At 47.1% G+C, this 22,516-nt stretch overlaps 1 protein-coding gene across 10 annotated transcripts in view; it reads left to right on the top strand.

Annotated features, from left to right (window-relative positions):
* The window catches only part of Rps6kc1 (ribosomal protein S6 kinase C1), a 144,195-nt gene extending 122,778 nt beyond the window's left edge, over positions 1 to 21,417 (top strand). For 9 of the 10 annotated variants that reach the window (XM_008769830.2, XM_039090578.2, NM_001415790.1 and 6 more), the window contains 3 exons: positions 11,824 to 11,906; positions 12,920 to 13,015; positions 20,599 to 21,417. In XM_008769830.2, coding sequence (XP_008768052.1) covers positions 11,824 to 11,906; positions 12,920 to 13,015; positions 20,599 to 20,709 — 290 coding nt within the window. In that variant the 3' untranslated portion in view covers positions 20,710 to 21,417. Of the gene's footprint in view, positions 1 to 7,833; positions 8,067 to 11,823; positions 11,907 to 12,919; positions 13,016 to 20,598 lie in introns of those variants that run through there. The other variant, XR_001840773.3, reaches the window with a different exon arrangement.
* Positions 21,418 to 22,516: the final 1,099 nt, after the last annotated feature.

Genomic DNA, 22,516 nt, shown 5'->3' with positions numbered 1-22,516 from the left:
GTCCATCAAGAGGATCTTGAAAATACGAATTTACAGAGCAGACTTAGCCCTGTTCTCAAAGTCGAACCTTTCAGGTTCATTTTGTATCTTTCAGTTATCTTGTAAGGTTTTTATTAAATAAACATCACTCATGGTAAATGACTTCCTTTCACACCACAGACACACAGAATGGTGGGGAGAAAGGAAAAGCAGGGCAGTGATGTGCCGGTTAGGCAGATAGTGCAGCACTGAGAGGCCTGCAGCACTGTCCTGTCTGTCACTGCCTCATGGCACTGCCTCAGGAGCTCTGCGACGCACTGGGCCAGGTGGTGGGTCAGAGCCAGGGCGCTACTCGCGTTTCTCTAGAGCTCTGGCTCGTGGTAACTTAGATTCTATTTCTAATACTACAGAAACCACAACTGCACCAAGTTTTTGACCCAAGGACTTGAAATATTTCCTCACTTAGTAGCGTAGAATAAATTTTGTTACAACATTTTTAGTGTGATAGAAAAATAAAATACGATGTCAGGGGCTGTAGTTAATGTTTTCGTAGCAGTATCTTTACCATCAAAGGTAGCTAGAAATAGAACCGATACTCTTAGCCAGGTGAGATGCAAAGGCTGAGGGGTCAGTGTACCGACTGCTCAGGTGAGCAGATTGGTTACCTCTTAGTTATAAGGCTAATACCCTCTCTCACACACCTGTCCTTCCTTGAACAGGTCCCTGTGCGTCCTCCACTCTTCACTTTCAACCCCATTGTGAACCCTTAATTTTCAATACTCGAAATTTACATTGGTAGTTCTTACAGAATAGTTATCAGACTGCAGAATTTGTAGGTGAGCGTGTGTATGAATCGAAGAGGACCAACATATTTTTCTCTGCAGCCTCATCTCCACGCTCCCAGATGTCAAATGACAGCTTTGCTTCCTCTGTTAGGCGATTTCACACTTGGAAACAGCTCACAGCTGACAGTGGAAAGTGAAACAGAATTCAGTCTGCAGAATTCAGGGTAGAGCAGGACACTCAGCACCTCTCTCTATCCTGTGCTCCCAGAGTCTCCCAGACCGAGTAGTTGCACATAAGCACTCAGTGGTACTTCAGTATTTTATATTAGAGCTAGGATTCAACCCAGGCATGGTCTGATGTGTCCAGACCATCAGACACTTATTTAGAGATTTCAATGTCATTGAGAATTGCTAGGTCCTTATGGTTTGTCCCAGACATGGCATTAACGCTTGCGTTGATTTTGGACAAGTTATTTAAGATTTTCTGGGCCTCTTTTTCGTAGTAGTAAGTAGATTTGTTGAATAGAAATAAAATCACCAAAAAAAACAAACAAACAAAAAAAAAATTCCTTAGGGGTTGGGGATTTAGCTCAGTGGTAGAGCGCTTGCCTAGGAAGCGCAAGGCCCTGGGTTCGGTCCCCAGCTCCGAAAAAAAAAAAGAACAACAAAAAAAAAAAAAAAAGAAAGAAATAAAATCACCAAGTGATTTAAGACATTTCTTATACAAAAATTGGCCATTGTTCAAGTTCATCAAGTGCAGAATCCCACCTGACAGTTGAGGCCAAGGAGTTATTTTACTTGGAGACTTTTAAAGTGTATTTTTATGTCCGTAGAGTTTTTATGAAAACTATACAGTATGGAAATGAGGGATTTATTGAAAAAAATTTCATTTAGAGGAAGAACAAGACACTTTTGAATGCACCAAAAGATTCTCAACAGGAATAATAAGAATTACTTAAAGAAGCGAGGTTATTTAAATATGAGCATTTAAGAGTTGTAGAGTGATTTCAGCAAACAGGAACAAAACACGTGAAACTGTGAACTCAGAAATTAGGAGGATACAATCAGGAACCAGGACTGTGGCCTTAGTGCAGGCTTTTTCTCTCCTGGAGAAAGTAAGGGAAAGTAAGGCCGAGTTTAAAGCTAATGTGAGGCGAGCTGCATTTGTGGCTTGGCGACTTTGCCCTGGAGCAATATGCTCAGTAGGTCCCTGGTACATAGGCGTTTTTGTGTTTCTCTGGACTGATCAGCAAGTGTCTTTCATCTTTTGCCTCCAGTTCTTGCTGTAAAGCCAATCTGTTTCTTTCAAGGAGAGTTAACTGTCACATTTCCAGGCAAGAGCAGGGATTTCACACTTGCACTGCACCACATGCTGGAGCACAAAGGGCACCATGTCTTCAGAAGTCTTTCCTGTCAGGCAGGGAAGCGTGTCTGCCGCCGAGGAGAGGAGAGAAAGGACGTGGAAGGGCTTGAGGGTCTCTGCCCTGGGGCCTGTCCCAGACCCAGCTTGGAAGGGCTCTGGAGCCTCACACGGACCCTTACTTGGCCTGATGCCTTAAGCAAGCTAAGTTCCCAGTGTTTTGATGTCACACTTCTCGTACTGGCCACAGAGTGAGAACGAACAAGATGGTGGACACTGAAGAGTTTAGCCCCTGCCATTTAGTATCTTAGAGCCGTATACTTCCAGGCCGTAAGAGAAGAAACTCGTCAGCTCCTAGAACTAGAAAGTGAGAAAGGGTGACCAGCAGTCAGTACTCACCCCGGGGAGGTGAAGCACAGCATTGCTCTCTGTCTTCTTCCCTGCAGCCTGGCATTCAGTGGCGAGGGCATCATCGGGAACGGCGGTAACTGACAGACTTTGTTAGCTTTGGAGCTTCTAGTTCAGGCTCCGTTAGAGTAGTTGTCTACAGCGCACAGGAGGGGTGGGGCCAGGAATTCCCTTCCTGCCCTCTATAAGTCCCAATGACTTAAAGACCTCCCACGAAGCCCCAGCTCTTAAAAGTTCCTCGCCTTCCTGTAGTGACAAGCTGGAGACAAGCCCTTCAGCACTCAGAGCCTTGGGGACTTTAATATCCAGACTCTGGACCATTCCCAGGAGGTTAATTTAGCCTGGTGTTTTCACCAGCCCCCTCCCTTTCTCATCTTTTGCATATTTGTCTCCAGGGGAGAGGTTCTGGAAGCAGGGGCTGCAGAGTAATTCTTACCATGATGTTGGAGTTGATTTGGGACAGTCAGGCAACTGACTGCAGTGCTGTACCATCATAAAGAAGGCAGGTGGCCTCTGATTAGCAGAGAAGACAGAATGCTGGAGTGTGTGTGCATGTGCTTGTGCTGCTCGAGTTTGTGTGTGTGTGTGTGTGTGTGTGTGTGTGTGCACGTGCATGCCTGCCCATAATCTAGTATGTTCTTCTATTGCTTCCCACGTTGTTTTTGAGACAGTCTTTCAGTGAATGTGGGACTGACCATTAGGCTAAACTGCCTAGCTAGGGAACCCATGGGTTTCTTTCTACCTGCTCTGTACCCTGCTGCTCCACCATGCTTGACTTTTACTGAGTTTGGAGTTTTGAACTCGGGGTCTCATATGTGCAGCAAGTACTACACAGCCTGAGCTGCCCTGCTTGCCTAGAATGCATTACGTTCTTAGGACTCGGAAGAGCTGCTTTCATTTAAGCCATATCCCCATTTCCTATAAATCTTGTCTGTTTCGGTCTCTGTGCCACATCGAGGGCTTCTCCTTCTAAGCAGTTCTTCACAAACATTTCCCTCATTTCATAAATGTCTGGAAATGTTCTAGCTTTAAGAAGTTAATGGCATACCACATCCAGGGCTTACTCCTGTGCAATTCTTCATAGATATTCCCTTCAGATAATGTCTAGAAGTGCTAAGGTTTTAAAAAGTTGGTGGTGGTAGGCAAGTGGGACTGTGGGAGCTCTGTTAACAGCAGAGTGTGCTGCCTTGGCCTGCCCAGCCCGGGCGTCTGTTAGCTTCAGTTTCCAGTTAGCTTTTTCTCATCCATCAACCGCATGGCTTTGGTGGGGAACACTGTGACAGCCGATGGCTGTACCCGATGACTGTTGGGAGCGGAGTTGCTGTGAGATGATCAGTGCAGAATGGAACATGCTGTTGGTTTGGGCTGCAGGAGGAGGGGAAGCAAGACTGTGTAGCATTAGGAATTGTCATCCAGAAGCCACAGGGCCCCTGACCACTCTTTATTTCCTCTCCCAAGAAAACAGCATGGGGGGAGACCTATAGAACTCCTTGAACAAGTAGTTTTTGGCCCCAGAGTGCTGAGTGAAACCGAAGTGTTTTGGCTCAAGTTGTGCAGGTAATTCATGAACGTTTAGAACACAGTTGCCAGGTTACCCTAAGAAGAAATCCAGGCCAGGTAAATGGGAGAGGCCTAACTGAGCCAGCCCATTTAGCTAGTGGTCCTATCTGTTTTCCACCCTATAGCAGCCAGGGCTGGTGGGGTGGGGTTGAGGGTTGTGTGGGGGGGTGGTGGTGGCAGAGGCAGATAATCCACTTATCTAACACTCAAGGTGGGTCCAGAGCAGGACTGTACAAGGCAGAGGAGAGAGGAGCTCTGTGCCTGCTCCCTGAAAGGACAGTGTGAGGCGCCACCACAGCCATCCCCAGACAGCCCGCTAGCTGGTGAGAGCCATATGGGTCTGCGGACATCTGAACATTTAAATTGTTCTTATGCCTGCTTGACATGTGCCACTCACACAAGCAGTGGGGCAGTGGCAGAACTTGGGGAATACAGAGTGGACAGTTGGGCTGGCAGTGTTCAAAAGGGCGGGCTGAGAGGTGCTGCTGCTGCTTGTCTGTCTGTCTGTGAATTAAGAGCTGCCTTGGAGATGTTATAAACACTTAGGCAGGTAACAGTCACCTGTTCAGATGAACTGGCTTTGAACCTGTAAATAGCTGTGAATTTTCAGACATAAATTTCAGCTACTAAGCTTTGATAATTTTGTTTATAGATATTAGAGGAACCATCCAAACCTGTAATGAAACTCAGGTTTGAAGACAAGGGGGAACGGGGGCGGGGGTGGGAGTGGGGGTATATGGGTGTGGCTCAAAACAGCCCTAGGTGTAGTCATTAACATCGAAAGTGAGTTTTACACTCTGTTACTGTGGTTTCATTGGTAACATTTTGTTTTAGTTGTGGGAACTTAAAAACAAATGTTTGTAAGCTGGACCTCTTAGCACACACCTGCAGTGCCCACATCTGGAAGGCTGAGGTGGGAGAGTCCCGAGTACGTGGGCAGGAAGCTCTGTCTCAATCCTTAATTCTCCAAGAAAATAGTTTTCCTGCACCTAAAGTAATGGCCTGGGCTTAGCTAGGTAGTGTGTGTGTGTGCGTGTGTGCGTGCATGCATGTGTGCTTGTGTGCGTGCGTGCGTGCGTCCGTGTGTGTGTGTGTGTGTGTGTGTGTGTGTGTATGTATGTATAATTCTGTTTTTGAAAACATATTTAAAGTCTGACAGCAGTGGTCCCAGGAGAAGTCATCCGGTGTCAGAGTCTGTCAGTCAGGTACTGCATCAGGCGCTGGGTTCCTCACGGTGAGCAGAGACTCCTCTCTTGGCCCAGCTTTCTTTCTGCCTGGCCTTTGCCAACCTCTTCACTTCTCACAGGCCCATGCCACACGCAGCAAAGCAAACCATTACCCAGAGGCAGCTACTGTAAGAGGTGTCAGTCACTCTACTCCCCAGCTGAAGCCTCGATCAACTTGCTAACAGTGCCAGTTATTAACTGAGTGACTCCCACTGCCGTCAACTCTAATCTGTGTCCACTGGCCACCATGTGAACATCACATGTCATTTAAACTTCATAGTCTACACGGTGCAAAAGTGCAGAAGACTTGAGATAGATCATGGCTCTTAAAACAAATATTCTAGGATCTTTGGAGGTTCTGAGAATGCTTTGAATAACAGTGTTACAGGATGCAATTGGATTATGCATTCAACACACATTTATTAAGTGCCTCCTGTGTCCTAGAAACTATGCTCGGGAGCCAGAAATAAAGACATAATTGGTATAATATTGACAGTTACTTTTGAAGTTATATCAAAGGAGACTACCCCAACAGAGGACACGTACAACCGGCTAACTAGGATGTTAATAGACCTTCATAGGCAGCTAGTTGTATTTATAGAATGGAATTGCACCAAGCTAACAAAAGACATGCTTAGCTGTCCCTCTTCCCACAGTTGCGTCCATACAGGCTGGACACAAATGCTTTCCTGTGTGCTTCCTTCTCTCTGGTCTTTAGCCATCAGCTGTAGTGGACGACTAATGCTTAGCCCCTGCATAGAAAATCTTTACACACAGCAAGAGCTGGAGAGAAATTGACTAGGATTTTGTAATTCTAGTCCCTTTCAATTAGCAGCAGATGTTGCAGGGAGAGCTCGTGTGTGTGGAAGCGTGGGACTAATGCTTCCCAGCGCTAGCTAAGGGACACGTGTAGCAGGAGAAGATGTTCTTTCCCCTGGCTTACGAGCTCACTAATGACAGATGGCTTTATTAAAGCACCTTTCTTACTATGTGCATGCATTACTGATGCCTGGCTTCTTGAAAAAACTTTACAAAATCTTGACTTTTAAATTTTACTAAATAAGGGGCTGGGGATTTAGCTCAGTGGTAGAGCGCTTACCTAGGAAGCGCAAGGCCCTGGGTTCGGTCCCCAGCTCCAAAAAAAAAAAAAAAAAAAAAAAGAACCAAAAAAAAAATTTTACTAAATACTTAGAAATTTTACAAGAATTTAGACATGCCAAGTCTCCCTCCCCACACACTGTTATAAGTATGTGCATGATACTTGGTTTTAAGTTAATGAAGTTTTGCCTTTGTATAGTTTCTCTTTAACCAAGAGAGAATTTGGTATTTCTAAGAGTTTCCCAGGGGCTGCAGATACAAGATGGTTTGGTTGCTAATGTTCCTGATACACAGACGAGACCTGTGTTTGGACTGCCAGCACCCACATAAAGAGCTGGCTGCAGTGGCGCGTCTTTCCATCCCAGCACTGGGTTAGGGTTAGGGCAGACAGAGGGATTCCTGGAGAGCACTGGCCACCCAGTCTAGCCAAACTGACCAGTTCCAGGTACAGTGACGGTCGTCTCAGAAAATCAGGAGAGAGTATATGAGAAAGGCCCCTGATGGCCAACCTGTAACTACCACTAACATGCACATACATGCACACACACACACTCGCGCGCATACAGACAAGGTAGACACTTAGTGTAACCAGTGCTGACACAAACACACACACATGCACACACAAGGTCAGATAGTGCAGCTTTCACTAACATGCATGCTCACAAGGTCAGACACTTAGATAATGTAGTCAACATTGACAGGCACGTAGGCAAGATCAGACAGTGTAGTCAACACTGACATGTATACACACATTCACACACACAAAGTAAATATAGTGGTGGCACTAGGGCACATAGGAAGTTAATACTTGGGGTGTGCAAGAAAACCAGTTTGAGATTGGTAGACTGTCCTCTCACATGCTTCAAAGAATTTTCAAAATGGAGTTAATTTTAAAGGGACTCTCAACTTCCCTGCTACACAGAGTGTGTAAAATAGCCACACTGCCATATGTGGCCTTTCCTTACATTCTCTACATTGAAGATTTAATTTTGTCTCAGTGTGGGGAAGAGTGCACAGTGTGTTTAGGGTCTTATCCAGTGCTGCTCTACACATGGGCTTCTGACTGACCTGTCTCTGTCTCCCCTCTCACTGTGGGGGTGCTATGGATGTAAGCCACCGCATCTGGCTTTCATGTGAGTGCCATGCTTGTACCACAGGCACTTGTACCCACTGAGCCACCTCATGGGCCACGTGCTGGACTTGCAGTGAACGTATCAACTGTCTCATGGCTGCTTGTGTAAGTCAGTGTCCTTGCTCTGTGCAGGAGTTGTAATATTTCTGAGATTTTGCAAGTAAAGCAGTTTTAGAGCAGTGGGTTTGACAGCCACAAAAACCTCAGTTACTTTTTAGCCATGTAATTTCATCTTATATATTAAAAGTTTTATATAATTTATTAAAAGGAATAATTGTTTTTCAGGGGTATTGAAAAAGCAGCCAACATCATGCATTCTGATGATTTAGAGAAGAGATACTTTGTTTAAAGCCTGGGAAACAGTTCAGCAAGTACATAGTTTCTTTGTGCTCCAGCTGCCCGGCTGCCAGAAAGTTAACTCTCTGCGGCAGATTACACTCACCTAGGAGAGCCAGGCACAGCAGCTGTGACGTCAGTGACACAGTAATGAGGCTGTGGGTGCCATCTACATCCTTCAGGTCAGAAGCCCCTACGTGCACGCGGATCACAGTGGCCTTTATATTCTTGCACACAGTCTCTCAGATGGCTGGCAGTCTCTTTCAGCCTCTTATTTAAATCTGGAATGTTCCCTGAGGCTGTGTGCCAAAGGTGTGGCTGTAGACTGGGAAGTGAAGGTAAGATGGTACTGATCTTGTCTGCATGGTGACCAGTTGATGGAGTGCTGATTTGATGGTATTACTGGAGGTGGGCCTCCTGGCAGTGGAAGTGGGTCTCTGAAGACATGTGCTGGCAAGGCGTGCCCTGTCCCCAGCCTCCTGGTCTCCGTGAAGTGAGAGCTTTGCGCCATGAGCCAGGAAGCTGGCCAACCTAGACTGGACACTACAAACTATGAGACAAAGCAAGTTGTGCCTTGAGTGACGTCAGATACTTTGTCATGGAGACGGGAACCAGTGTAAGGCCTTTAGAGTCTGGGACTGCTGTGTCTGAGGGAGAAACGGGAGAGGAAGAGGAGCGGGAATGAGAGAGGGCATCACAGCTCCAGGCACAGTGCAAGCGTCTCCATGGCGGCCGTGCCCCATGTGTCCCCAGAGCTAGTGCACACAAGGAAGTGAGAAGGGAAGTTGCCTTTATTCCCACGGGGCCATCGCCTACTTGCTGTTCACAACTGAAGCTGGGCTGGGAATTGTCTACCTGCCAAACACCTGGGTAATGTGACCAGGGATTTCAAGGCATTAACGCTGATGAACACCAATCTTAGAGGACTTGCTGGCCAAATCCACAGCGTGGTGAAGGACCCTGCGAGCCTGTCTCATTGCTACCCAGGGACTCGTGCCTGCTGAGGTGGCATGTGTCTCTGGTGACTAGGAAGTAGGATTCTGGGTCTCTAAAGTCTATCTATCTGGTGGATGGATGCCAATTTTGCTTTGAGTCTCAAAGTGAGTCCTTCTCTCCCACCCCTCCAAATGCCTCCAGGCTCAGAAGACCCAGTGCTTACCCTGTGTCTGGCACCCTTAGCCCCCACATACCTCGCACATCACCTCAGGAGCAGAATCCCAGTGGTAATGGTGGGAGGCAGGCAGAACCTAAGCTCTGGATGGGATAGGCCACATTAAACGGTGTTCCTGTAAACTGCTACATTCAAGGTACAGGCCTGCCTCAGGGAGCCTTTGCTGGGCAGAGGACCCTGTGGGGGACAGCATGGCTCCCATCTGCAGCTCCCTGGACAAGCTGTGAGACCCGAAGGCATCCTCTACCGAGTGTGCGTCTTCTCTGTGCTGCCTTGGTCTTGCTCACAGAGAGAGACATGGTGTCTCTCTTCCTCTCTCTTCACCCTTCCTTAGTCCGTGCAAATGAGTTCTCTGTCAGGTTAGGAATATAAAATGACTGACACGTGAAACACGCTCCGAGCATCGGGTGCCCAGTTATTCCCACCACAGTGTGGACCGCAGTGTGAATGCTGTACCCATTGCTGTGATGCACACCTAGTACAACACGGTCCACACTTGGTGTGGAGCGTTGCCGGCACATTCTGAATGGACGACTGACCTGCTATTTTGGTCTTGCGTTCTGAACAGGTAAAACCTTAATAAAACTAAGCAACATAAGGCTATCTACCCTATACTTAAAAGTGGAATAGAGAAAAACATATATATTCACTATGAATGGGGAGACTCGTAGATTTTCATTTTTTAACAGTATATGACAGAGTCTGTACATTGGGGAAGTACAGAGCCTTGTTTATGTGGCTTCTGTGTCCATACTGGTTGATCAGATGCGCTGAGACCCTACACGGAGGTCTGATTATGTGCACGTGGCTGATTGAGCAAGACATTTAAGTGCTATTGGATGGCCAGTGAGATGCTGTGTGGGATTTTGATAGGGAAATTGTGTGACATGTCTTGTACACTGGAGGGACGTGTGCCAAGGACTGTACTTGATGGCAGGCCCGTGACCATTTCCTCATTGTTTTTCTGAGGCTTCTGGGAACACATGCCCTGGCTAACATTTCTAAGATCACTCCTCCGAAGGTGACAGTGGCTCTGTGTGTGCAGGAAGGAGGGGGAGGTTTGCTTTGAAACAGCCCCCAAGGAGTATGTCTCCTAAGGGTTGCTGGGTAAGGAGAGCATGAGAGTAAAATTTAACCTGTAGACGCTCAGATAACTCAGGTGCTCCAGAAGAGTTCCGAAACTCGTGTCAGGCCTTCAGTGTCGGGTCCCGCCTTTAACAAGAAGGGTTGAGTCTGTGGAAACTGAGGGAACGCACACAGGTCCTTCCCTATACCCAGCACTGCCCTGCAAACCTGCCTGCTCTCTCGACATCTCACTGTGCTCTTGAGCATTGTGCTACCAAGTGTGTGTGTGGTTGATAGCCGCTAAGAGGCGCACCATCCTAGAGGAGGTCTGGAGCATCTGTCAGTTCTTCTCGCTTTCTCTTCCATCAGAATTCTCCTGTTTGAAATCAAGCTATACTTGTAATTGTGTCCTGTGTAAAGATGTCATTCAGCACAGAGCTGTGGTGTGCATGCCCTTCACAGTTCACACAAAGTGCTAGATGAATCCTACTCTTTCAGTCCCATATACAGTCTCTGGCAGGAGTTAGTGTCCGTTTCGTTCCTGCTGCATAGCTGAGGTCTGCTCATCAGACAGTGGAGGCTGTGATTGGCAGAGCACTGTAGGCTGTGTCAGGCTGCAGGGTCTGAACTGCAGATCTCCCTCTTTGTAGGCTGTTTGGAGTCCCAAAGAAGCAACAAGACAAGGAGCTGCTGAAATGGGTTTGTCCCTGGTTGTTTGCATGAGGAATTGTGTGTTGCCACCCTTCCTCTTGCTTCAGGCCTTGAAGTGTCCTATCCTGAGCATTGGAATTATTCCTCCAGCGTGCTCCGCAGAATGTGGTTAAAACCAGGGCTCTGGTGCCTACTTACTAATATCTCACTAACTCTCTCGAAACTTCTGAACGTTGTCTTGAGTTGTAGGCTCCCTGTAGTCAAATAATAGTCAGCTGCTTTTGTTTGAATGATGTCAGAGGGGCAGATACTGGCAAGGCCATGGGACCAATCACCAGTCATTACAAGGGAACAAGGTCCCAGGCAGGATTTAGTGACGTAGCCTCAGAGTTGGTGCTCATTATGGAGCCACCTAAAAGATGGTTCCTCACGTTCCCCAGGAATGAACAGGCACAACTGTGACTTCCGGCTGTTCTACACGAGCGTGTTGTGAGTTTAAATGGTGTTTCTTCTAAACTTCAGAATGTGTGGGCTTGCATTTCACAGGCTCTCTTTAGGAAAACAGATTGAGAGACAGAGGCGGAGGTCAGGTCATCATCTGCTGTTCCGTGACCCTGGATGAGGTGTTCTCCCTGGCCTCCAGCAGGGTCATTCATATCACCTTAGGTAATTTTTGAGGTTCCTTCTGGTTACAAGGGGTCTTTATTTCTAAAACAAAAGGTGGTTTGAAAGGGGAAATCAGCTGTGTTCCCTTGAACTGAAAGATGAACAGGTGCTGGCTTGTGGGTTGCTGCAGCCTTAAGTACAGTGTCTTGAAGGTGTCCCTCCGTCAGCTGAAGAACAAAGGTCTCGGTTTAATGTATGGCTGTGTCGGGAAAAATGCAGCCCCAGTAGGTGACCAAAGAGAGAAGCGACTTTCAGGGATTTGAAAGCCCAGGAGTGTTAGGATTTGCTCTCTCAGCATTAACAAGGTCACCTTGCTAATACATGTTAATTTTGAAAGTTTAATTGACCTCTGGAATTTTAATATCAACCTTTTTTGGTGTGTTTAGAGGTTGGAGCAGTCACAGAAGAAACTGAAGCCTGTGATTGGTGGAGCCTGGGTGCTGTCCTCTTCGAACTTCTCACTGGCAAGGTATGCAGTGACCCAGACACCTGGTGCTCTTATCCAGATGCCACCAGACTCCAAGTTGAGCATGAGAGCCTTTGCCAAGCTTCAGTGGCAGAAACAGGGGAGAAACTTATCAAGGTTCTGATTTTAAAATCATGTAGCATTGAGTAAATTGATGGTAAGCCTCTGTTGTGCTACGGTAATCATCTGAGCAGTCTGTCTGTGGTCTGGCTTTAACAGAGTCCATCTGTGGGCGCTAACAGACTGCTAGAGTCCTCCAAATTCTTTCAGGGTCTTGTCTGAAGCTAGGAGGAATTCAGTTTTTAAAAATTAATGTTGGTATTAAAGGTAACATCTTACCCCCCAGTACTGCACATTTTCCCTATCTGTTTTAGCTTGGGGACAGAGAGGACTCTCTCTGATTAGTAACTTTTAAGACTGATTGATATTCATAAGGTTAATAATTGATATTCATAGGTTAATAAACCCTCACAGACTCTCACAGGACCTCTAGATCCTCACAGACCCTCACAGGGACTCTAGACCCTCACAGGGTTTGGTGCCTGTTGCCTCCTGGAAAGAGACTGGAGGAAACATGTAGCCCCACTTTTGTTAAATGTGTGAATGGCAATGTAAGATTGCTGTGAAGTACATGGTGGCTGGTGCTTGCAGCTAAACTGTAAAATGTCACTAGGTACATGTTGAAACACTGTGGTTAACAAACTACACTAGAAAGGTTTTAGAGAACCTTCCTTATTTCAAAGCTGTCAGAGGCTCTCTGTAGAGTTTATGTGTAATTAAGCTTTCCTGTTAGGATCCAGGCCCCAGCAGTGAAGGAGAACGGGCAAGCCTGGGCTTTGGGCATGCTAGCTGTCAGCTGCTTTATGCAGATGCTCTCTGGGCTCACAGCGTCCAGCTTAGCCTGCCTCAGTGTGGCTGGCTGTGTCAGCTCTCTGTGCTTGCTGCCTATGTGCCCTGTGACAGAACACAGTGAGATGTGATTTGGGATAAAAACTGTACCTAATTGACTCTTTCAGACATTGGTGGAATGCCACCCAGCGGGAATAAATACTCACACTACTTTGAACATGCCAGATTGTGTTTCTGAAGAGGCCCGCTCACTCATCCAACAGGTAATCGAGTCGTTGTCCTCCTGGCTAAGTACCTCAGCTGTGCAGGTCAGTAGAGCCTGTGCACTAAAGCCATTAGGAAGTTAGTTTGGGGCAGGAGAGACTCAAATATAGTTACATTCAGAGTGAACATGGCACATGTTCTGTACATGCTAGGCAGGCATCTGTAGGCTACGTGTACACATGTGGGATCAGAGAGGCTTAGGCTCCATGACCTGTTCAAGCTAGTTCTCTTGTATTTGATTTACATGAGTAACACAAGCCTCACGTGGCCAGAGCTTTCCAGATGTGGAGTTCTGTCCTGTGTGTGAAGACTTTATGGGTAGGCAGTCCTAATGAAAAACTCCACTGTCCCCAATGCTCTGACATCTGAAAGGTTTTGAGAGTTCTGTGTATACTCAGGAAATTTAAGATTTCAGGGAGTTTGAGAGTTTGTGTTCAGGTGACAACTTCTGCCGCTGTGGTCCTGTCCAGGGTCCTGTGAAGGTGCTGTGCTGTCCTGTTCTGTTGGGAGGGGAGGGGCTCACAGCACATCAGGCAAGCCTGTCATCCTTGCACTTCCATGAAAGTCATAGAACAAAAAAAGATTATTTGAAAATGGTAAACTAAAATTAATCAATAAATATGGGTGTTTTTAAATCAGGGGTTTTATATGAAGAAAAAAGCTGCCCATGTTCTCCCAAAGAGCAGTTTTGATTCCCCTTAATAGTGCAAGGCATGGAGCTGATGCTGCAGGGGAACAACAGCCCCTCCCACTGTGGAGCTGAGGGGAAGCCCAGACAGCAGGGGAGGGAGGGCCTGGCTGTTACTGTGGACATGTTAGGAACTTGTTACTTTTGCTGGGCCTTTGACATTGTTTAGGTATGGGGTTAGGCATAGGAGGAGCAGCATGGGGGACTGTCATGTACAGAGCCCAGAGTTCTTGTCTCATACTAAATAAAAGCATAAAAGCAGTATGACGCCACATACTTGTGCCTAAGGTTCTTGGCTGCTGGTAAGTTTGGGGCTAGCTTGGGATACTCAAGAGCCTGCTTCAAAACAAACATACAGAGTTAAACGGAAAAGAAAGAAAAGAAAGGAAGATGGGGAGGAGGAGGGAGAATGGAGGAGGAAGATGGGGAGGAGGAGGAGGGAGAGGAAGAAGATGGGGAAGAGAGGAGGAGGAGGAAGATGGGGAGGAGGAGGAGGAGGGAGAGGTGAAGGAGGAAGATGGGGAGGAGGAGGTGGAGGAGGAGGTGGAGGAGGACACTAACGGAAGAAGTGTGGGACAGGGACACTAAGATGCGTAGACGCAGAGCCTAACCTGTAGTAAGGGTCAGAGACGACCGTGTAAGAAGCTCGGTTCTAGCGCTCTGGAGTCCCATCTCTTTACTGTGGTACAAGGTAAATTGAAAGTGTTTGGGGTGTGTATGTGGGTGGGTGGGGCTACGAGTAGCTTTTTCTGTGTTATTCCCTAATGCTGAGTACAGAATGTCCATGGTAACCCACCATGCTGCCTCTGCCTTTATCAGGAGTCCCTGTGCAGTGGTTGAGGCTGAAGGTCTGTTTCATTCTGTAATAGCAACCATCTTATCTCTGCCCACGGAAGTGTCCAGTCATGCTCAGAAAATACCGTCTGTCAACAGGAAGGAGGGGGTCCCTTGGCAGGGCTCGACCTTTCTGTACCCACCTCACAGGTTATTGAGGTAACCTTTGGAAGAGTCACACACAGTCTACGTGGAAATGGTTACTGTGTCTCCCCTCTCTGCTCTTTCTGCTTCTTGCTTGAGTCTTAGAAAAGTGGACAGTGCTGAGGTGAGCAGTTTCTTCTGACACGTGACTAACAAGTCCAAGATCCAACTCAGCCTTTCATCAGTGGGGTTACTACCCATGAGAAAGACATTCAGATAAGGTCCCTGTGTGACCTCTACTGGCCGACACATTCTCCTAAGCAATGTGATCTTTGACCTCACTTGACCCTTTTGTGGCACTCGAGATGGTAGAGTGAGCAGACAGCTGTAGGGAAAGGAGTTTCAAGCTGACAGTGACCCTCGCAGAGCCTCCAGACTGAGTAAATTGATGCCAGCAAACGTTAAGTGCAAACCATAGGGTTTCACATATGGAGCTGTATTTTAGAACAAGAGGGCGGAAATCCATCTGAAGAGGAGGGACTTGCCCGTGGAGACCCTCTCTGAGGTAGTGTATGTGCTCCGCAGCGTAGTGTCTGGTATGGTCCATTTCAGTCAGCAGATGGGAACTGTCTTTGAGATGAGTTTAATACAGTTAGGATATTCCATTGTGTTTATAATAATAGCCTTAAAATACGTCGTAGTGAGCTGGGGAGGGGACAGTGCCTATCTCAGTGATCCTGACAGGGGACAGTGCCTAGGAGCACTGGCTGCTCTTTCAGAGACCGGGGCTCAGTTTCCAGCACCCACATGGCAGCTCACAGCCACCCATAACTGCAATTCCAGTGGATCTGACACCCTTTTCTGACCTGTGTGAACAACTGGCATGCATGTGGTGCACATACATACATACATGCAGGCAAAACAGTCAATCATACACATCAAATAACCAACCTGAAACCCACACTTCATGGACTTCTAATTTAAAAGTTCTTTGAAAAAATAGCTTTAATTAACATTCTATGTTGATTTACAATGCTAGCAAAATAATTTCAGATAAAAATTTATTAGCTTTTTGTTCATTTATTTATTTGTTTTGGAAACAGAGTCTTAAACCATGTGGCTCTGGCAGCCTAAAGCTGTAAGACCAGGCTGACTTTGAACTCACAGTAGTCGCTGTGTGTGTGGTATGGGTTCTGGAGTCAATGTCCTTGAATTAAAACTCTTGCTTGGCAACTTACTGCCTGTATAATATTAAGCAGGTTACTAATTTCTTGGAGTCTCTGTTTTCTCTTTACCAATGGAATGAAGGATAGCTGTCCATAGAATTATAGTCAGTCCCTAAGTTCACTTGTGTTATATAGCCGGTCTCCTACCTGTGGGCAGAAGCTTGTCTGGTTGACAGCCAAGCTATAGAGACACAGAGGCTCAGTTTAAAACCAACAACCAGGGGTTGGGGATTTAGCTCAGTGGTAGAGCGCTTGCCTAGGAAGCGCAAGGCCCTGGGTTCGGTCCCCAGCTCCAAAAAAAATGAACCAAAAAACAAAAAACAAAAAAAACCCCAACAACCAGAGATGTCAGAAGTGCACTGCAGACAGCTCTGTGTGTGTGTGTGTGTGTGTGTGTGTGTCTGTCTGTCTGTCTGTCTGTCTGTCTGTCTGAGCAGACTTTCAGAGCTGGCTGAAGTGGGTTACCAGTCACAGAAACAGACCATGGCCATGACAGTTTGTGGGGAGAAACTTCAGGGAAATGTGTGATGCGAGCCGTTGCTGAGGCAGAACCGAGGATGCAGAGAGAAGCATCCTCTGGGCATCGTCTTGGGGTGACCCCAGATGCGGTGCTTATGACAGGGAACTAAGCAAGCTGCGTTTAAGGACTAAGGGGAAGTGTCACAACTGAGCTAAGTAGGGTTCAGACTGAAAGCTTCAGGAAAAGCAGGTTGGGGCTTAGCGTGAGAAGGAAGTCACTGGGAATGCAGCGGAGACAAACTCAGGAGCATCAGTCGGTGCGAGTGGCCGTCTCCAACAGAGCAGGGATGTGAAGAGCAGTGGACAGGGCCAGAGGGGTCTGCAAGGCAACATCTTCCTTCCTTTCAAATGTGCTGAAGTACACAAAACCAGACTCTGAAAAACGGAGCTGGGAAAAGTCACAGAAGGACTTGAAGGACTAATGGCTGAAAATGTTCCTGGTTTCCTGAGCAATGTGGAAGACACTCAGCAGACTCCACAGAGAAGAACGAGAGCCACATACATACATACATACATACATACATACATACATACATACAGACAGACAGACAGATGCAGATCAATGGGAGGCAGAAACAGAAAATGTAGAGCCAGGAAGGGAAAAATTCAAACTCCTTCCACAGGAGGAGCATTCATGCTTGGTTTCTTATCAAAGCAGCAGAGAACACAGGGCACGAGAGGAGCATTTGCAGTGTAGAAGGGAACAGCATTCAGCAAGTAATTCAGAAAAAGTGTTTTTTCATAAAAGGTGAAGTAAAGACACTACCAGAAAAAGAATGACTAACCCCCAGCCAGGGCTGTACATGTCAGGAGGTAGGGACTCTCTCAGGGTGGAGGGAGTGGTGGGACTCAGGTCTGAGGACACTGTGAACAGTGCAGTGAGAGACCAGTTCATAAAACAAACTGTAAATGTCTTTTTCCCACTCATCTTCCCTACCTCTATAAAAGATTCAGCATGTTGGGTTTGTCACACACACACACACACAACACACACACACACACACACACACACACACACACATACACACACACACTGTGTGGGTTTGGCAGTTCACATTGTATCATGTGGGATATCAAGACAGGAGGACACCATGAATCCAGGGCCAGCCTGGGCTACATACTGAGTCAGTTCAGGCCAATCCGAGTCACAATATAAGACACTGCTTGAGAAAAGGAAAGCTGTGCACATGGTTTTCTCATCACCTGTACAGTGCTGTGCGGGAGCTGTGGTTACATCGTGCTATGAGATGGTTGAGTGCATGGGAGGGCGCTGATATATTTCTTCAACACTGTCAGGGACTGGAGCACCCATGGGGCTTGTGTTCATGCAGGCTCTACAAGCAGGACCCCAGAGATACCAAAGGGCACCTGTACCCAGCAACAGGAGAGGGACAGAAGTGGACCCTGGTGGGAGAAAAGTCTTGCCCGTTACTGTGTTAGTACTATTCTGAAGTGGATTGTGATAAAATAAGTTGTGTGGTTTCTATAACTACAAAAAGAACCCTGGGAACATTCTAAGTAAATACCTACACATACTGTTCAAAAGGTCATTGAAATGCCTGGCAAAGGTACGTTGGACAACTTTGAGTTTAGACTAGAGTAGGTTAAAGAGAAAGGTTAAAGAATGGTAAACCATGCACACAGTCACCCTAATGGCTAGAGCAGTATAAGAATCAGCATGGTGGGCATTGAGACAGGGGCTTGCCATAGACTGACGGCTCCTCAGAAGGATAAGGGCCAACACAGGAAAGGGTAACGAGTAATAGTCCCAAAGTACATGAAAAGATATAGTTAAAAGGAAAAACAATTCAACAAAGCAAATGGAGTCCCGCACACCTTGGCAGATGTAGAAACCAGACAGCTACAGAGGACACGGCTGTGAGGTAAGCACACAGGTGCAAGGCCCTACAGTAAGGTGGAGCATGCACGGTCCCCTCAGGCCCTGAAAGCTCCTCCTGGGTAACCATGTGCTGTGTTCTGATAAGCCTGAAGGTCACCCTTGGCTTCTCAAGCAAGTTGTAGGCCAGCCTGGGCTACAGGAGATCCTGCCTCAAAAAACAATGCAAAACAGAAAGCCCAGCCCCAGCCCTGAAAGAGTAGGCTAAATCTACAGATATCTGGGAATTAAACAACATACTTGCTTCTGTGTAACTTGGGGTGAAAGAAGAAACCATAAGAAAAGTTATAGCACAGCAGTAACAGAACGGAAGTGGAAACAGTGCCCGCCTAGGACTCCTGGAGTGAACTGCATCAGTCAGCACAGTCTACGCTTGCACTCTGAGACACCGAAAAGAACTGGACATGGGGTGCATACCCATGGTCCCAGAATTTGGCAAGCTGAGGCAGAAGGATTGCCAGGAGTTCAAGGTCAGTCAGAGCTCTAGAATAAGTCCCTACATTAAAAAAACAGTTAATACATACAGAAAGGAACTGTCCAAATAAGTAAACTCACAGCCAACTGACCAAGCAGCAACCAGAGAGAGAAAAACCAAAAACATAAACAGGGTCAGCGAGGAGCGGAGACTCCAACTATGGTGTTCTCAAAGGGGCAGAGATGCCTTGGCCATCCACAGTTCTGAGCTAGCTAACCTGGTGCGTGGTCATCAAGGCAGCAATGTGCCTTCCACAAGTGCTTGGAAGTCAGTAAGCAGTCACCTACCAAACCACAGTGAACCAGGCCCTCGCTCCATACCATATGCAAAAATTAACTCAAATTAGTGTACAGATTTTAGGATAAGCAAAAACTGTAAAACCTGTCAAGGAAAACACGAGAAAACATCCATAGCCATGGGCTACACAGAGCCCATTAGATATGACACCAAAAGCATGGCCCATAAAAGGAACATCGATAAAGTAGACTTCATTAAAATTAAAAACATGAGCGCTTCAAAGACGGGAAGAAAGTGAGACCAGGCCACGGGCTGGGAGACAGTGTTTACAAACTGCTTGTCTGCTCTTGTGTTCCGAAGGAGCAAACACTCTCACCCAGCAAGACAGACAGCTTAGTTTGGACATGGGTGGACAGTGATTTGAGCAGAGACTATGTGAATGACCACCAGGGCATACAACCATGCTCAGTGTCTTCAGTCACCAGGGAGTATTAAAACCACCACAGGATGCCACAGCCCTCTAGAGCTGCTTTTAGTCAAGACCAGATGTTGCTGAAGTAGAAAATCTTGAACACCCCCTCCCCGCTCTGTGACCCAGCAGCCCAGCAGTTCTGATCCTAGGATTGAACTCAACTGAAGACACATATCCTCCTGAGGAATGTGCATGACGCCTAACAGCGTGTCATTCATTATTGTCCAGAACTGGAAACATGAAGGCCTGTTAGTGAGTGAATAGATTAATAGCACGCAGTACAATCATTATGGGATATTGATCAGAACGAAGGCCAGTGCCTACCTCCAGATGGTTGAATCCCATAGGCACTGTGCTCAGTGCAAAGGCTTACTTAGTACTGTACCAACAGAACGTCCCGAAAAGGACAGGTTCATAGTCAGTGGCTGCCTTGGGCCAAGGTAGTCATGGAGCAGACTTGAGGCTTTTCAGAGGAGTCTAGGGCTGGGCTGGATCTGATGTAAGTCTAAATTGATCACAGACCGTTCACTACTGCTTGCGGTAGATGTTTATATAGTGTATAAATGTCCCTTAGTATAGCGCGGTTGACACACAGTTTGAGGATGTGGGGATGTCTCAGGCACACACTCCAGCGTGATCAGGACCTTCACATGGTTATGCACAGTTGCCCCTGACTTTTACTACTAAAGATCTGATTGCTTATGATGTCATTTGCTTATTTTATACATAATTTCTAATTCTGAAACAATGTCATTCACTGGATCAAATGACCTCCTCAAACACACCGGCCATTGCAGAGGAAGTGTTTGGGGGACATAGATTTGCCTGTTCAGATTTGTGCATGTGTAGTTCTAATGTGTTATAGTTGAGGAGCTGAAAGACTGTGTGGGAGCCCAGGCTTCTGAGCAGTGAAGAAGGTAGCTCTCTCTCCTGATCCCATTACCCTGTTTGAGGATGAGGGAAACAGTGAATTACCTGTGGCTATGCTTACAGACCTGAAAGAGCTGGTCATTCATTTGGGATGCTCCACCAGCCCACAGCCAGAGAGCTGGTGGGCTGTGAACGGCCCCTTTATCACGTGGTTCCCTGCTGCAGGTCCTGCTTCTCTCATTGCCACTGTTACTGTCACTCACAGAACCTTGTGTTTCAGCTCCTGCAGTTCAACCCTATGGAGCGTCTGGGTGCAGGAGTGGCCGGTGTTGAAGATATCAAATCTCACCCGTTCTTCACCCCTGTGGATTGGGCAGAACTGACAAGATGAACATCACATGGAGTGTCCTTACAGGACAGATCCCCTTGTGACAGGAGTGGCTGGGCTTCAGGCACCCTGCAGCTAATGTGACAGAGCCTTGGGACAAGGACCCTAAGGAAGTGATGGGGCAGGAGGCTAACAGATTTGCTTACACTTCTGTCTGGAAAGGAACTGCTCGCCACGCCAGCAGCTGCTATGTGCACATCTCGCGATGAGATGTAACTTATTCAAGGTTGCGGGCATGTTGCAGACAAGACTGAAACATGAGTGCCTGTGTAACGCCTCTGCCAGGGGGCTGGAACTGCAGAAGGAAGGTTGACGTGAGTCAAGGACCTTGTAGCAACCGATGGTGTTTCTGCTAAGCAAGACTGGTTTACACAATAGCATCAATATTTGCTGAGTAACACTAAATGTGCTCTGTGGACAGTGTCACTAGTGGGCTGGCAAAGCAAAGTGGCGTGCCCAGTGCTGAGCAGGCCGGTTATCTCTGAGGAAAACCTCTCACCAGCTTAGAGCTTGCTGGTCAATGCTGCTAACTGAGGGGCTCCTCTCTCCCCTGCCCTATTTCCTGCATTCTCTGCTTCTTCTCTTGGATTCCGCCTTTCCTACTTCTGTTAACACACATGCAACGAGAAAGGGAAGGGGCATTTATTCCCCAAACTGCCATCTTAACAGGACTAAGAAATCATGGTGTCAAATAAATGTGACTAAACCTTGTATGGCCTCCTCGTTTAATAGCTAAGATTCGAAGGATAATTTTGAAGAGTCTTTTCTGTTCTTTCTCTTGTGGAAAGTGGACGGTTTCTCCCGTGGTGTCTTGGTGTGTTCGTTTTCCTTTGAGTTGGTGTCCCAGGAGCCGTGGTCTATCACTCATGCAGAGTGATGTCCTGTCTCCTGACTGAGCGAGATGATGCAGACCTGAGCTCCTGCCCTTTTGGGAAAGAACCAGGCATTCACCGGTCTCCAGCATTTACTGACGCCACTCCTTCATCTCGCTGAAGTAGGGCGGCTGCCACTGTGTTGTTTGCCAAAAATTACAGGTCCTTTACAAGTGTTAGCCTTTGTCAAACTTGTTGTATCAGAGAATAGACTCAGCCTGTGCCTATGCGCTAGGCAAGTGCTATCCCATTGGGCTTTGCTCCAGCCCCTGAGTTTTTCTGTTCTACTCCATGTGCTTGTAAGTCTGTGTGAGAGGCCACACAGGCTCCAAGAGCATCTCAGCACCCGTCTGCGGACTGCCAGGTCTCCATCGAGATAAGCAGGAGCAGACATGCTTATTGAAACACAGGAAGTATGCAGGCTTTCTCCCTTCTTCCGTCATTTGACTCCCCCTTTCCCTGTTTGGTCCCCTTATAACCTGAAATGCAGCTGAAGGGCTGTGACAACACCAGGTTGGGATGTAGCAGGTCACCAAGATCAGCCCTCAGATCAGATGACATAGTCCCTGGAACCAGCCTTGGCTCACCACCCCCTGGTCTCATGACAGGAACTCATGCAGGTGAGACACAGAAGCACTTCCTGTGTGTGTTGGTAGGAAGTCTGTGAGCGCTCAGAGCTTCCTTCCAGAAGTGCCCTATGACACGGAAGCAGGACAGCTTCACAGCTAAGGTGAAGGCCCTGCCCCAAAGGACAGTAACATAAGTGGTTGCCATGGCAGTCTCCACAGCTGTCATTTCTCTTTCTGCATGTCTGATCAGAGCTTGTACTTAGTGTAAACACATCACTCGTACTGAACACAAATTATTTAGAAATAAATGGGATACTGGCCATGGATCTTTGGTGCAGTGATATGTATGTGTTTGAAGCTCTGATGGTG

Source organism: Rattus norvegicus, chromosome 13 (genome assembly GCF_036323735.1).
Source record: "Rattus norvegicus strain BN/NHsdMcwi chromosome 13, GRCr8, whole genome shotgun sequence".
Lineage (NCBI taxonomy): Eukaryota > Metazoa > Chordata > Mammalia > Rodentia > Muridae > Rattus > Rattus norvegicus.
The sequence above is the reverse complement of the archived record's forward strand: the minus strand, read 5'-3'. Positions and strand labels throughout refer to the sequence as shown.